This window comes from Lycorma delicatula, chromosome 10 (assembly GCF_047948215.1).
Source record: "Lycorma delicatula isolate Av1 chromosome 10, ASM4794821v1, whole genome shotgun sequence".
Classification (NCBI taxonomy): domain Eukaryota; kingdom Metazoa; phylum Arthropoda; class Insecta; order Hemiptera; family Fulgoridae; genus Lycorma; species Lycorma delicatula.
Window position 1 is genome coordinate 98,291,521 of NC_134464.1, and position 16,067 is coordinate 98,307,587.

A 16,067-nucleotide genomic window follows, 5' to 3' on the forward strand; every position below is an offset into this window, starting at 1 on the left:
TTAAAAGCAAATACAACATCTTGAGGAATATGATGTCAGTAAGAAAATCAATTATTGCCAATGATTACTGGTTTAAGTCATACAAATACCCTTCACTGATGAAGCATTATTGCTAGCAATACAAGAAACAACCATATTTGGAATGATGGCAATCCTCCTGCAACCTCTGAGTAAACTTTCATCATTACCTTTCAACCAACATAGAGTATAGTAGGAAATGTTCTGATTGGACATCATGTCCCTTAATTGTTGACCCTTGGAGAATGCAAATTTAAATTTCCTTTAAAATGAGCTTCCTCAGCTTTTTTAGACTGTGCATCTCCAATAATCCATACACTAAGTTTTACCAACAAAACATATTACTAACTCATTTTGATTACTAGATAACTCAACATCTCAATAAAGCATTTTCAAATGGTAGACTGGTCAAAGAAGGCCACGAGTGAAACCAGCCATCTCCCCTGATTTGAATTCTTCAGATTCCTTCATATGAAACAACATGAAGACAATAATGTGTGTTCAAAGGAGCTGGCAAATGGACACAGTCATGTTTGTCACCCTAGAGATAAAAAGCAGCGTAATAAACTTAATATTGACAATAAAATATTAACTTAATTTGACAATAAAACTATTTTGAGAAAAGTAGGCCTATTTTTTAACTAACAAGGTTTTAAGAATTTTGTGGTTTGGCTTTCACTAATAATGGATTTAAAAATTTTATTCGGTTATTATATACTTCAACGAAACAAATTTTATAAAAATTAAATTCCCGTAAATTATGTCTTCTAAATTTTACTTGGTTACTGACAATTTTATAGAGTAAATTTATCCAAAACCTAAAAAAAAATATACTTTTTATTCCAATTTCTGACACTATTAACAATTTTTTCAGAAGCTACTTAAAAATTCAGTTCTGGGATCATTTTTTCCAATTTTCCATGTACAAATGAAAACCAATACTTTGTTTCTGTAGTTTTAATGTAGCATTATTTGAACAAAAGAGAAGAGAAATCTGAGCGAAATCTTTCATTAGTCATAACTTAAAAACAAAAGTTTTACCAGACTCATGTTTTTTAAACTTTTCTTATCATTTTGATAAGAGAAATATAAAGTAGCATAAAGCACTTCTTGAAACACTGTACAGTACATAAAATAGAAGTCATATACGATTCAAATGGTATTAATGGGCAATCATTTGCTGGTATGTTCCAATTTGATTTTTGGCTCATAATAATAATAATAATGATAGATCAGCTAGAGTAGATTTTTTTAAAAAGAAGAATTAAATCAATAAAAATTTTAAAACAGACCAGTTCAAATTCTGAATGTAATATTCTTCTTCAAAATTACTCAACCATTCCATCAAACAATATGTGATATGATATGCTGCTTAATCAACATCAAACAATTTATTATTAATCAAAATAATTATAGATTTAAGTATGTATACTATAATTCCATTGTAAATATATTTGCATTCGAAGACTAAAGTGGCATACACTAAATGTCCTCTGCACATTTAGTAAAGAATGAATCCGGGAATTGAAGTTTGATGCAATTATTATCGCGTCTAAATAAATATGAGAGGGTAATGTTAGGGGTAGCTTTATCTTCTGGTTTTGATGCTTTAAATTGTTAGCTTTTAAGTTTATTTCCATCTATTATGAACCATTGTTTTTTTTTGTATTAAATTTGTATTAAACAGGATTTTATTTAAAATAATTTAATACATTGAAATAAATTTTAAAGTTAAAAAACCTAAGGAAGATAATTATATTAGAATAAGTATATTTAAAAATACATAATTATTAAAAAAAAAAAACTCATGATTTAACTTTTATTTTAAGTTTCAGTTTAATAAGATAATTATATATGTTTTATTTAAGTATTTATATTTGGTTTCTTAAAAACAAATTTATTATAATATGGCATCTTTTAAATTAAAATTATATATATTCCATTAAATTTTTTAGGTTTATCTGGTTTTGATGCTTTAAATTGTTAACTTTTAGGTTTATTTCCATCTATTATGAACCATTGTTTTTTTCTTTTTTGTATTAAATTGGGGTAATGTTAGGGGTAGCTTTATATTCTGGTTTTGATGCTTTAAATTGTTAGCTTTTAGGTTTATTTCCATCTATTATGAACCATTGTTTTTTTCTTTTTTGTATTAAATTGGGGTAATGTTAGGGGTAGCTTTATATTCTGGTTTTGATGCTTTAAATTGTTAGCTTTTAGGTTTATTTCCATCTATTATGAACCATTGTTTTTTTCTTTTTTGTATTAAATTGGGGTAATGTTAGGGGTAGCTTTATATTCTGGTTTTGATGCTTTAAATTGTTAGCTTTTAGGTTTATTTCCATCTATTATGAACCATTGTTTTTTTCTTTTTTGTATTAAATTGGGGTAATGTTAGGGGTAGCTTTATATTCTGGTTATGATGCTTTAAATTGTTAGCTTTTAAGTTTATTTCCATCTATTATGAACCATTATTTTTTGTTTTTTTTTTTTGTAGTAAATTGGGGTAATGTGAGGGGTAGCTTTATCTTCTGGTTTTGATGCTTTAAATTGTTAGCTTTTAGGTTTATTTCCATCTATTATGAACCATTGTTTTTTTTTAATTGGGGTAATGTTAGGGGTAGCTTTACTTTCTGGTTTTGATGCTTTAAATTGTTAGCTTTTGTAGAGTGCATTAATGCACTCTACAAAAAAACAGTTGGCCACATATAATTCTTCTGTGGTATTAAACCCCTGCTTTAACAGTAAATTGTTTAATTACTTTTTTACAATTTATGGTATTACTCTTGTTGCAAAGTTGTCCATGTAAGTTAAAAAAAAAAAAAAATGATAATAGACTACATTAGTAAATTATTAAATGAAATCCATATACATACACTGTTTTTCATATGCTACAAAATTCCTTTTCCCACATACAGGCTTCCCTGTAAACTTTTTAGGTAAATCAATTCATCAATTTTCTGACTATAATGCATATAGAAACATGGCAAAAGAGACAGTTACAGTAGCCTTTTCTGAGAGCAGCAACGTTCACTAAACAGTCAGTCTATGTCTGTACTTTATAAACAATGTAATGTCTTATAAATCCAATGAAAGTAGTATCAGAAAAGTTGCTGACTATTATGAGATAAAGGCTGACAAATATTGCATCTCCTGGCTATTCCAATCAAGAATACAATATCTCGCACAGCTTTTTCATTGCAAAACTTTCTGGCTTCACTGGAAAACTTTACAATTCAATCATTAAAAGTCTTATTTTTATTTTCATAAAAAAAGTTTAAATATAACAAAACAAAATTATCTGAATTTTTTAAAATTTTGGGACCTCCATATCAACTTGGCTTTATTATTGATTGTGATGATTACCAAAATAGATGCAAATTTTAAATAAAATATTTTGGAGTCTCCCTTACTCTGTGGGGACAATTTAACAGTATTTTTTTCAGAAGTGATACTTAATAAAAAAAGTAGTAAATTTAATAAAATAATTAATAACATTTTTTACTATATTATCTGTAAAACAAAGGAGTTTATAAAATTGTGTGAAGTGAGGAAAATTGTATAAATTTGGTTAGGAATTTTAAATTCAAATAAAAACTTTAAGAACCATTTTCAGGAATATTTGCAACTATACTCATATTATAAATAAACATTAATTACTCTGGTCACATTACAGAAAATAAACAGTCACTTTCAATGTAGAAATAACATAATTAATAAAAATAATTAAACCGCTATTCTGCATTCAAATTTAAAGAAGTAATAATTAAACAAGGTAAATATTGAAAAAACACAACTGCCGAAAAAAAAACATTCCTGACAAATATTGCCCTTTAATGTAGAATAATTGAAGAGCAAGCAGATGACAATTTTGTATATATATATATTTTTTTTCAAATTTGTTAAATCTAATCAAACACATATACAGAATGTTTCACAAGGAATCTGAAATACTTTACAGGCATATTCCACTTATCAAAACAATGAAAAAAGTTCATATAAACATAGGTCTGGAAACGCTCTGTTAGCGAGTTACAGCTAGCAAAAGATTTCGCTTGGATCTCAGCTTCCCCGGTGAAGTGAGGTCATACTGAAACTTTTTGGACGTTAACTGAGAGTTGAAATTAATGGTTTTTGACCTGAAAAATTCAATAAAATAGGTCCCACAACTGCATCTCCTTTATTTTTTAAAATATCTGACTTAAAACCCAAAATTAGAGGTCCAAAAAACAACTTTTTAATGTTTAGCTTAAAATAAATTTATTTAAATAAGTAATAAATGCATAAATGTTTTCTACTAAACTTTTAGATAATTTAATTCTTAAAAAAGTAATATAATCAACATCTATGAACACTGAACACAAGTTTTCAAATTCGTTTTTATTGAAAACCAAACACAACTAAACAATTATGAAAACTTGTAAAACAGAACCACGTTCGAAAAACTGGTATAAGATTTCAAAGGTTTCCAAAAAAAAAGACAACATCTGGTCAGAAGAGAGAATGTCAAAACAAAGCAAAATAATGAACGATTGGATGACCAGACAAAAACCTAGTAGTCTAAAATTAAAATCATGATAAATTTGAATCTAATATTGGGTTAGTTTTATTGGTTAGATAAACAAATATCTCTCTTCTAATGATCTATTAATCAAGTAAAAAAACTTGTAACATAGGGAAATGGGGATCAACAGAGGGACATCTTTTCAATGCCATTAATTTTTGGTAGTTATGAAAAATAACAAAACGTGTAATGTAAGAAATATATATACATTTTTTTACATGCACGTTATACTGCTATATTTAAATATAAATCACAAATAGAAGGGAGGTAGCAATAACATACATAAAAATTACAACTTTATATACAAATAGTAGTTAATGCACATCTATTCACTGGTTGTAAAAAAAAAAATTATTAACCCGTAAGGATTATTCTGATGACAATAACATTCTATCACTCAAGACCAGGTGGAGCTGGTTCGCCGAATTGTGATTGAGGTTGTGGCTGTGGTTGTGATGGTAGTGGTTGTAGTGGAGGTGGAGGTGGCTGAGTTTGTGGTTGTTGTGGTACAGCTGTAGGAGCTTTATTTTCTGTTCCAGCATTCACTTCAGATTCCTCTTTAATGTCAATAGTAAGTTCAGTCGGAGACATCTAAAAATGTAAATGCATAATTATATTATTGAAATGCAATAAAAAGTTATCATTTAATAATGGAAACATCCAAAATTTACGATTAAATTTTGAAATTAATAGTAATTAATTTTTTAATTTATTTTAAATTTTTGATTAGATTTTTTTGATTTATGATGGACACAGACCGTCAAAAAATCATATCAAATAAATCCCACCAATAGCAAGAATACACATAAAATCTGTTTACTGACTTAATTCTATCATCACATTATTCTATGTTTTGGGATCAGCCTCACTTTCCCACTCTCATGGAAGCTTCAGTTACTTACTACAATCCAAATTAAATAAATACTGTTGTACAGATTAATGTTATTTATCATTTTATAATAAAAAAATTGTGAAAAGAAAAACAGAAAAGGGAAATACATAATAACAACAGGGTTATTTAAATGTCTGCTATATGTCATTAATTTTTTTTATATAAAAATTTTGAAATTTTCTTCAGTTAACTTGAAACACTTTTATAAGACAAAAAATATTGTTTACCTTAATACTATACAATATTGTGCTAACCATTCATAAAAAATTAAGTTCCTTAAGGTGCATTTAGACAAGTAATATTTTATAACAATGTTTTGTTGCAAATTCATCATTTCTAACCAAATACCAGCAAAATATGTGATTAGAAATGATGTCACCGTACATATTTTTATATTTTAATCTTGATAGACCAACAGCTGGTGGGTGTTATCCACTTAAAGTCAAGTAGGTATATGGTCTGACACCATAAGATAAATGGCTCAGCTACATTTCTTCTGTAACCTGCTCAAATTTATTTTTTGGTATTATTAATTTATATTTCTTTGTTTTTGAGTTTTATATAAATTTTATTTTCTTGCTTAACCATGATATAATCTATTTGATACCTTGCAGTATCGCCTGGCTTTTTCCAAGTGTATATTCTTCTATTATGATTTTTAAATTGGGTGTTGGCAATTACTAAATTATACTTCGTGCAAAACTCTGTAAGTCGGTCCCCTCTTTCATTCCTTTTGCCCAGCCCGTATTCACCCGCTATATTTCCTTCCTTGCCTTTTCCAATGCTTGCATTCCAATCTCCAACTATTATTAAATTTTCATCTCCTTTTACGTGTTTAATTGCTTCATCAATTTCGTCGTATACACACTCTACCTCATCATTATCATGGGCGCTTGTAGGCATATAGACGTTAACAATCGCTGTCGGTTTAGGTTTTGATTTTATCCTTATTTAGAAATCAACTCGTTGACTGCAAAACTTACCCTGGAGCAGACATTGATAGCGACCATAATTTGGTGATAATGAAATGTAGATTGAGGTTTAAAAACCTGAAGAAAAGGTGTCAGATGAATCGGTGGAATTTAGAGAAGCTTGAGGAAGAGGAGGTAAAGAAGATTTTTGAGGAGGACATCGCAAGAGGTCTGAGTAAAAAAGATAAGGTAGAAAATGTAGAAGAAGAATGGGAGAATGTTAAAAAGGAAATTCTTAAATCAGCAGAAGCGAACTTAGGCGGAATAAAGAGAACTGGTAGAAAACCTTGGGTTTCAGACAATATATTGCAGCTGATGGATGAACGTAGAAAATATAAGAATGATAGTGATAAAGAAAGTAAAAGGAACTATCGGCAATTAAGAAATGCTATAAACAGGAAGTGCAAACTGGCGAAAGAAGAGTGGATTAAAGAAAAGTGTTGAGAAGTGGAAAGAGAAATGAACATTGGTAAAATAGACGGAGCATACAGAAAAGTTAAGGAAAATTTCGGGGTACATAAATTAAAATCTAATAATGTGTTAAACAAAGATGGTACACCAATGTATAATACGAAAGGTAAAGTCGATAGATGGGTGGAATATATTGAAGAGTTATACGGAGGAAATTAATTAGAAAATGGTGTTATAGAGGAAGAAGTGGAAATTGAGGAGGATGAAATGGGAGAAACAATACTGAGATCTGAATTTAAGAGAGCATTAAAAGATTTAAATGGCAGAAAGGCTCCTGTAGAATTACTGCGCAGTGCAGGTGAGGAAGCGATTGATCGATTATACAAACTTGTGTGTAATATTTATGAAAAAGGGGAATTTCCGTCAGACTTCAAAAAAAGTGTTATAGTCATGATACCAAAGAAATCAGATAAATATGAAGAATACAGAACAATTAGTTTAACTAGTCATGCATCAAAAATCTTAACTAGAATTCTATACAGAAGAATTGAGAGGAGAGTGGAAGAAGTGTTAGGAGAAGACCAATTTGGTTTCAGGAAAAGTATAGGGACAAGGGAAGCAATTTTAGGCCTCAGGTTAATAGTAGAAGGAAGATTAAAGAAAAACAAACCAACATACTTGGCATTTATAGACCTAGAAAAGGCATTCTATAACGTCGACTGGAATAAAATGTTCAGCATTTTAAAAAAATTAGGGTTCAAATACAGAGATAGAAGAACAATTGCTAACGTGTACAGGAACCAAACAGCAACAGTAATAATTGAAGAACATAAGAAAGAAGCCGTAATAAGAAAGGGAGTCCGACAAGGATGTTCCCTATCTCCGTTACTTTTTAATATTTACATGGAACTAGCAGTTAATGATGTTAAAGAACAATTTAGATTCGGAGTAACAGTAGAAGGTGAAAAGATAAAGATGCTATGATTTGCTGATGATATAGTAATTCTAGCCGAGAGTAAAAAGGATTTAGAAGAAACAATGAACGGCATAGATGAAGTCCTACGCAAGAACTATTGCATGAAAATAAACAAGAACAAAACAAAAGTAATGAAATGTAGTAGAAATAACAAAGATGGACCACTGAATGTGAAAATAGGAGGAGAAAAGACTATGGAGGTAGAAGAATTTTGTTATTTGGGAAGTAGAATTACTAAAGATGGACGAAGCAGGACCGATATAAAATGCCGAATAGCACAAGCGAAACGAGCCTTCAGTAAGAAATATAATTTGTTTACATCAAAAATTAATTTAAATTTCAGGAAAAGATTTTTGAAAGTATATGTTTGGAGTGTAGCTTTATATGAAAGTGAAACTTGGACAATCGGAGTATCTGAGAAGAAAAGATTAGAAGCTTTTGAAATGTGCTATAGGAGAATGTTAAAAATCAGATGGGTGGATAAAGTGACAAATGAAAAGGTATTGCGGCAAATAGATGAAGAAAGAAGCATTTGGAAAAATATAGTTAAAAGAAGAGACAGACTTATAGGCCACATACTAATGCATCCTGGAATAGTCGCTTTAATATTGGAAGGACAGGTAGAAGGAAAAAACTATCTAGGCAAGCCACGTTTGGAATATGTAAAACTAATTGTTAGGGATGTAGGATGTAGAGGGTATACTGAAATGGAACGACTAGCACTAGATAGGGAATCTTGGAGAGCTGCATCAAACCAGTCAAATGACTGAAGACAAAAAAAAAAAAAATAATTTTAATAATATTTTTATACATTAATCTATTTTAGTATTAATGCTGCATAATTATTTAACTTAAAACCATGATACTTAAGACGTTCAGGTAAAATTTTTAAAAGGAAACATTCTATATTATACATAAAACTATTTACTGTTGTTACTTAATTGTACATACTGTTTACGATACATCAGATCATTACATGTTTAAGTTATGATATAACTACAAATATACAAACTTGCGTATATTTTACTTTAACTTTAAATTTGAGCAGCCTGGAACTATCTAACTACACATAAGAGTTATGGCCAATTATATAAATATTACAATAAATAGAGAAACAATAATAACACCTGTTGTGAAGTGACTGAAATGAGTTATTAGTGCAATTCACAATCCCAGGCCACGCTAGTGATATTTTACAGTTTCTTGACAAAAGAAAATTATTAATGGTTTTTATGTTTCTTTTATTGACATATCGACTTAATAATTTTGACCTCACTGATACCTAGCTCAATACCCTTGGCAGCATACTGTTAAATAAAATTGCATTCAAATCTTTCATATTTTTTTTTTTTCTTAATAATGTTGATACGTACAGGTTACATCCTACAGTCGTAAATTAGCAAGAATATTTAAGAATATAAATTACCGTATTTACTTGCGTACAGCACACACCTTTTTTCTTAAAAACCAACATGAATTTATGAATACATGTGATATGTGAGATTTCCAAAAGAGAGCCCAATATCTGTAATTACCATTGTACTACATATTGTGGTATAATACACTAACACACAATAGTAATGAAAACAAATCATAGCATGTGTTTACTTCTGATGTCACATCAGAAACTTAATGTTGAATCACTTCCGTTATTTAAACTACATTGTAATTGTCTGTTTATAAATAAAACTTTTGTCATAAACATTTTTATCTATCTCCACATTTCCTGTAATATAACATTTTTTATTATTCATCATCCTGTAATTTGATAGAACACAGGTCGTCTCAGCTAAAGACCAAGATTTTCCAGTTTGTACATAAAACAAGCTAATAAAAATGAGTTCTGTAAAATGTTTGCGTTCATTTAAGGTTGGTGAAAGCTTAAAAACTATTCACTTAGCTGATGAAATCTATAATCGTGCAGCTGTCTGTAAATATATTCCAGAATCATGTATAAGAAATCAGAGAAAGAAAAAAATAGGAGCTTATAAATAGTAGTAAAAGTAGAGGAGCATTTCGTAGCAGAATTCAGAAGTTTCTTCAACTAGAAGAGCAATTGTTTTCTTACATTCAATACATATGCAATCAAGGATTTGTTATTTCAATAGAGATGGTACAATTAAAAGAAGCACAAAACACGAGGGAATTTCAAATACTAATTATAAAGAAATTCAAAGATGGTTATGTTGTTTTTTGAATATGTATGAACTATCAATAAGAATAATGTAAATACATCTATTTGTCAACGTTTACTGGATGCCTTTGAGGAAAAATAACACTGGTCAACAAAATGTAATTTTTTGTTTGCTGAGAGTGAATGGCTGATTCTTATAGCATTTTATTTTTTATGTTGATTTCATATTAATAGATTTTTCCGTCAGGTTCAGTTACTTTTGTAATTGAAATTTCTTTTGAAAAAAACAATGTATGATGAACATAATATGACAATACATTGCATGCACTTTGTACTCGCCTAAAATCTATTTCTTTTACATTTTTTTTTACATAATTTGCTGTAGATAGATCCTTCTTTAGATTCCAACAGTAGTCGGCTAACATTTTTGGGTTCCATTTTCCCTGGTATGTTTTCATTGTAGATATCTTCTGGTGAAAGCATTCCCCATGTTCATCATTAACAGCACTGAGATTGTTTAAGAAAAATCTAAATGTGAATGTAAGAAATGGATTTTGAGTGACATGTTACACTCAAATTCTTTGTAATTTTGAAGGAGTTCACTCACAAATTCTCTGTAGTTACTGGCCTTATGGTTTCCAAGGAAATTTATACCACATTCTGAAATGATTTCCAAGCAGCAACCTCCAGCTCATTTAAACATTCTTCAAATGCCAGATCACTCATTAGTTTTCTTATTTGTGGTCCACCAAATATACTTTCCTTTGTTTTAGCATCGCTTATACAGTCAAATTCCTATAACAATATCTATAACTCAAAAATTTCTACAACTCAAAATTTATTCTAATTCCTGGCCATATTGTATTACATTATACAGAAATATAACTCCTTTAACTTGAACAAAACTCCTGTAAGTAAAATTAAAAAATCTGATTAGTTTATTACAAAATATAAAAAAACCCAAGTGTAACATTAGGCCGATAATACAGATCCTATTTTCAGTTTGGAAATATGAAACAAGCATGATTCACTTCCATTACTATGTGATAACAAAAAAAGAAGAATCATCATATAGTAAAGAGGGAAGCAAAATCCTGTACAACAGGCGTTAGTATTCATCAGAACTAGTTTGTCATAAGAAGTGTCGATCAACGTGTCTTTATAACCATCTCAGCTGGTATGCACAGTTTTCGTATGTTTGGGTTTGTTTGGTACTGTAAACAAGGGTGTTCTGGTTCAGAGACGTTTAGAAACAGTCGTGATCAAAATTTACCTAACAGTGGACCAAATTTACGTGAAAAAGCCAAGTACTTTGCAAGACAGTTCAATCATATGGATTTCAAAGCTAATGTAGGTTGGCTTAATACGTTTACATAGGTGCGGAATAATCTTTAAAAATGTTTGTGGTGAAAGTGCCGGTGTAAATGAAGAAGTTTATAATATGAGGATATACAGTATGCAAAAAAAATTATGAGTACATACAACGAATTGAACATTTTTAAACTGGAGTGTTTTACAAATGTTTACCTGATAAAACTTTAACTTTTGAAGGTGCTAAATGCCATGGCGGCGAAGGTCACAGTTCTTTTAGGTGCGAACAGGTCGAGGACAGAAAAGTTGAAACTTCTATTAATTGTTAAATCAAAAAATCCATTCCATGTTTTTTCGCTAATGTTAAATCTTAGCCTATTCAGTATGAAGCCAACAGAAAAGTGTGGGTAACTAGAGAAATCTTTGAGAAATGTTTAAACAAACATTTGAAAAATAGAACGATTGTTTTATTTCTTGACAACTGCCCAGCATATCCAAAATATTTTTCTCAGGAATTGTTATTAATAAAATGCATTTTCTTTCCACCAAATTTTACCTCTAAACTCCAACCAATGGATCAGGACATTACACAAAATTTTAAGCAAATGTACAGGAAAAGAATTATAATGAAAACGTTACCAGAAATTAATCTTCTTCATTGTCTGTAGGAAGTTAAAAAATCTTGGAATGATGTGACTGAGCTAACAATTAACTGTTTTAAAAAAGCTGGATTTAAAAACCCTCAACAATCTGTTATTTTGTTGAAATGTGAACAAACTAGCAGTGAAAACCTTTGTTTTAGTAACAATAATTGTGATTATGATGATGATGATGAATTGGAGTCAGTTACTGATCTTTTAGAAGTACCCAGTGACGTAACTTCTCGGGATTATGTTTCTATAAATGAAGAGTTTTTAGTAGCCAAATACCCTACTGATGAAGATATTGTAATCAATACGATTAACACAAAGGCAAATGAGAATGACACCATAGACAGATTCAGGTAACGACAATGATGAACTACTCTGTGTACTGTCCCCCAACTCTATTGGAAGTTACGGATAATGTTGATTCTGTTCGACAATTCGTTGAGTCAAAAGATGATGTACCAGAATCGGTTTGCTATGCATATGGAATTCATGCATGATGACTACCTGAAAATAAGAATGGTCATTACAAAATAACTAAGCCTGATAGAATAATTCTCATTTCATATTTAAAATCAGGATGAAAAATACTATAAGAATCAGTTATTCACTCACATTTAATAAAATCATTGTTGATCAGTGTAATTGGCCTTGGAATTCAGTTACAACAAGAAAATAATCTTTTAATGGGGCAGATAGGAAATACGAATCAAACATCAGTTTACATTGACATGCCAGCAGATTCAACGACTGATGCTGTCAGTGATAAAACTGTTTGCTTGCGTACTTGTGATTATGAAAAACAGCGAAGTACAGTCATGTTGACAGTTCTTGCTTTGTTGAAGTTTTTGCACAGGGAAAAAACTTCTATCTTTTATTGTATTTAAAAGAAAAACCCTTCTAAAGGGTAAAATTTACCTGCTGGTGTCATTATTAGACACCAAGAAAAAAGGATGGATAAATAACATGCTACTTTTAGAATAGGTAAAGTGTGTGTTCTTTGTTCTTTTTTTCAGATCTGCCTGCTAATCTACGTGTTTTTCAGTATTTTTTAGTGTTTATCAATGTACCGAAATTTTTGTAGTATTTAATTTATTTTAAGTATAGTGTAATATTTAATTTTAAAAAACATAACTTAGTATTTAATTTTTATTGAACAAAAAATAAATAGAAATCAATTGAAAATTTTTCATGTCAACTTTTTCTCCAAAAACTACACCATTATTTTTCGGGTGCACATCGTACATGAGTAAATACGGTATATTCTTATAAATATAATAAATACATTTATGTTATATAGAAACATTTACAAGAATCTGTCCTGGATAAACAAGATGTATAAGAATATAATAATAATTAAAATTATAATGGAAAAGAGGATATATAAATACAAGGTGGTAAAATGAAAACATAAATTGTAAAAAATATGAAAAGGAACAGGAAGGCACATCAAATTAATGGAATAAATGGCAACAAAAACATAAAAATACACTTACTGGTTCAGATTTGACTGTATACTGTGGATATATTGGTTGATCAGGACCCATTAGAATGTCCATCACTGCCTGCGGTATATGTGCTCTCTATTAAATAAAGAATACAAATAAATGAATTACAAACTTAAATCATATTACAATGCAGTGATGGTCTGTTATAGTAAGAACTGATGAAGAACCTCTACAACAATTTTCATTATAACCAAATTTTACATATAAATGGGCATTCTGCCCATATAACATTTTAGATTATGTTTTCTCACAGTATTTTATACATATTTTCTGCGATTATAATACACCATATAGTTACTGAAAAAGAATACTTAAATACCGATATGATGGATTTAGATAATATGGGAATAACCAAAGCACAAAGATATTTACAGATGAATATTAACAAAAAATCATGGTAACACACATGCTGTTTACCTGTAATAGTAAATTTATCACTCCAGATGAATATTTCCTCTTTATCAAGCACATCAACTCAGTTCTGCTTCAATATTTGACAGAGTACACTGTTTAACCAAACTACCATGCCTGAATGATGACAAGTTAATTGAAATGTTATATAACCATCGAAACTTCAGTATCAGAGCAGACTTACTCAAAATAAATAAATATGAATCATAATGACTCACGCACATTTTATAATAACTACATATTTAAATAGATACGAGTAGCTAAACATCTAAACAGATTAGTCAACTAATTTTTTTAAAAATTAATTCACCATGTAAGCTCAAAGCTTTTGCATGGGTATATGAAATAGGAATTTTGTGGCATATGAAAATATCATGTCTGACTGAAATTTGAACTTAGGATCTTTGGAAAAGGCCAAGATGCTAAGATTCCACAAAGGAGATCAGTATCAATAAAAACAAAATAAATTATCTACAAATCTTATTTAATAAAATTTTTAATAACTATTCAGTCAATATACATTATTTTAGTAAAACAAATATGTTTATTTAATAAACTAAAAATAATTAAAGTAATGGGCACGGTATAAAAAAACTTTATTTAATATTTTGTCCACCGAGTTATATTTCTACCGAACATGAGTGACCATGCCTAGTAAAGAAAATTAAAAACTGATTTAATATCAATGCTTGTAAATGATGTTCATTTTGACAAACTGAAATTACCAGTACTAAATGAATTCAATCAATTCATAACTTTATTTATGATTCTACTGAAACTGAAATACAATATCAATCTCTTTCAACTAACTGTGTTAAACCAATCAAGCACTATTATTTTTCATTGATATTTCCAGGGCCAAACCAATGAAAAACAGTGTAAGTTAATTATTGCAATTCAACAGAGTTGGGAACGAATATTATCTTTCAAAAAACAATTTTCCAACATACGGCAGGCAAAAAAATTTGTTTACAAACTTGAGCAAACTTATAAATTAAAATAGTTTTCTAGCAAACACATTAATCAGCAGATATGACAGGTATATCCTGGATTTTAATTATAGTATTAAAATCAAATGTGCACATAGTTACAATTTGCTACTTTATCTTAAGCTATTAAAATAAAATACAGGATAAACATAAATTTTATTTTGCATTTTAGGAATTAATAAAAATGAACAAAGAAATGTAGTGTGCATTGATTATTTCAAATATTATTGTAGGTACTGATGGCCTTGGATGAACATGCCAGCATAATGTAATGACAGAATGACTACTATACAGGAGAAACCAATGTGCATATTATGGTTTCCATAAAAGTAGATCTATTATTACTGTTTGTAAATGTTTTCGTTCCAAGTACGGCTGTGGTCCTCCTAATAAAGACAATATTAAACGTTGGTTCAGCAGTTTAAGGACATAGGAAGTGTAGTAGATGAAATAAGTCGTACCTCCTGTCTCTAAGGAAGCCCAGGTAAGTCGACTTGTCTTGGGAGTTTAGAACTGGGAAAATCGCAATCTACAATTATGAAGGTTCTACATAAGCATCTAAAACTTCACGCACAAAAAATTCAGTTGGTGCATCAGACTGAAGATAATGATAAACAGGCCATTGCAATTTTTCCAAGGACATTCTTGATAAAGTAAATGAAAATAATGCATTTTTAGAAAAACTAATATTTTCTATGAAGCTACCTTCCTTTTTCTGGTCACGTTAACCATCATAACTGTTAGATTATGAGGTAGCAAGAACTCTCATGCTGTTTCATAAACACAACGTGATAGCTCGAAAATTAATGTTGGAGTGCGTTGACTGCTTATGAAGTGATTGGACCATTCTTCTTTGCCAAGCCTACGGTTACTAGTGCTAGTTATCTAGACAATTTACAGGAGTATGCAGTACCATAAATTGAACACTGGCAACCCAATTTTTACTTCCAACTAGATGGTGCACCACCACTGGGGTTTACAAGTTAAGGATTACCCTCATGAACAATTTCCTTCTACGTGGCATCGGCTGTGATGGACCAATTCCCTAGCTACCTTGATCCCCTGATGTTACACCACTCAATTTCTTTCGCTGTAGGTTTGTCAAAGACAGGGCATGTAGCAACAAAGGATGTTAACACCAATGAACTAAACTGAAGAATCGAAGGTGTAATTAATGGAATAACATCAGATATTCTTCGAAATTTGTAGTGTAAAATTGAATATTGCCAAGAAAT

At 29.8% G+C, this 16,067-nt stretch overlaps 1 protein-coding gene across 2 annotated transcripts in view; it reads right to left on the reverse strand.

Moving 5' to 3' along the window:
- Positions 1-3,815: 3,815 nt before the first annotated feature.
- Sym (symplekin scaffold protein) overlaps positions 3,816-16,067 on the reverse strand; it is a 63,864-nt gene continuing 51,612 nt past the window's right edge. For both annotated transcript variants that reach the window (XM_075376989.1, XM_075376988.1), the window contains exons 20-21: positions 13,421-13,507; positions 3,816-5,173 (exon numbers count right to left, since the gene is read on the reverse strand). In XM_075376989.1, the coding sequence (XP_075233104.1) occupies positions 4,976-5,173; positions 13,421-13,507 (285 nt within the window). In that variant the 3' untranslated portion in view covers positions 3,816-4,975. The remainder of the gene's footprint in view (positions 5,174-13,420; positions 13,508-16,067) is intronic.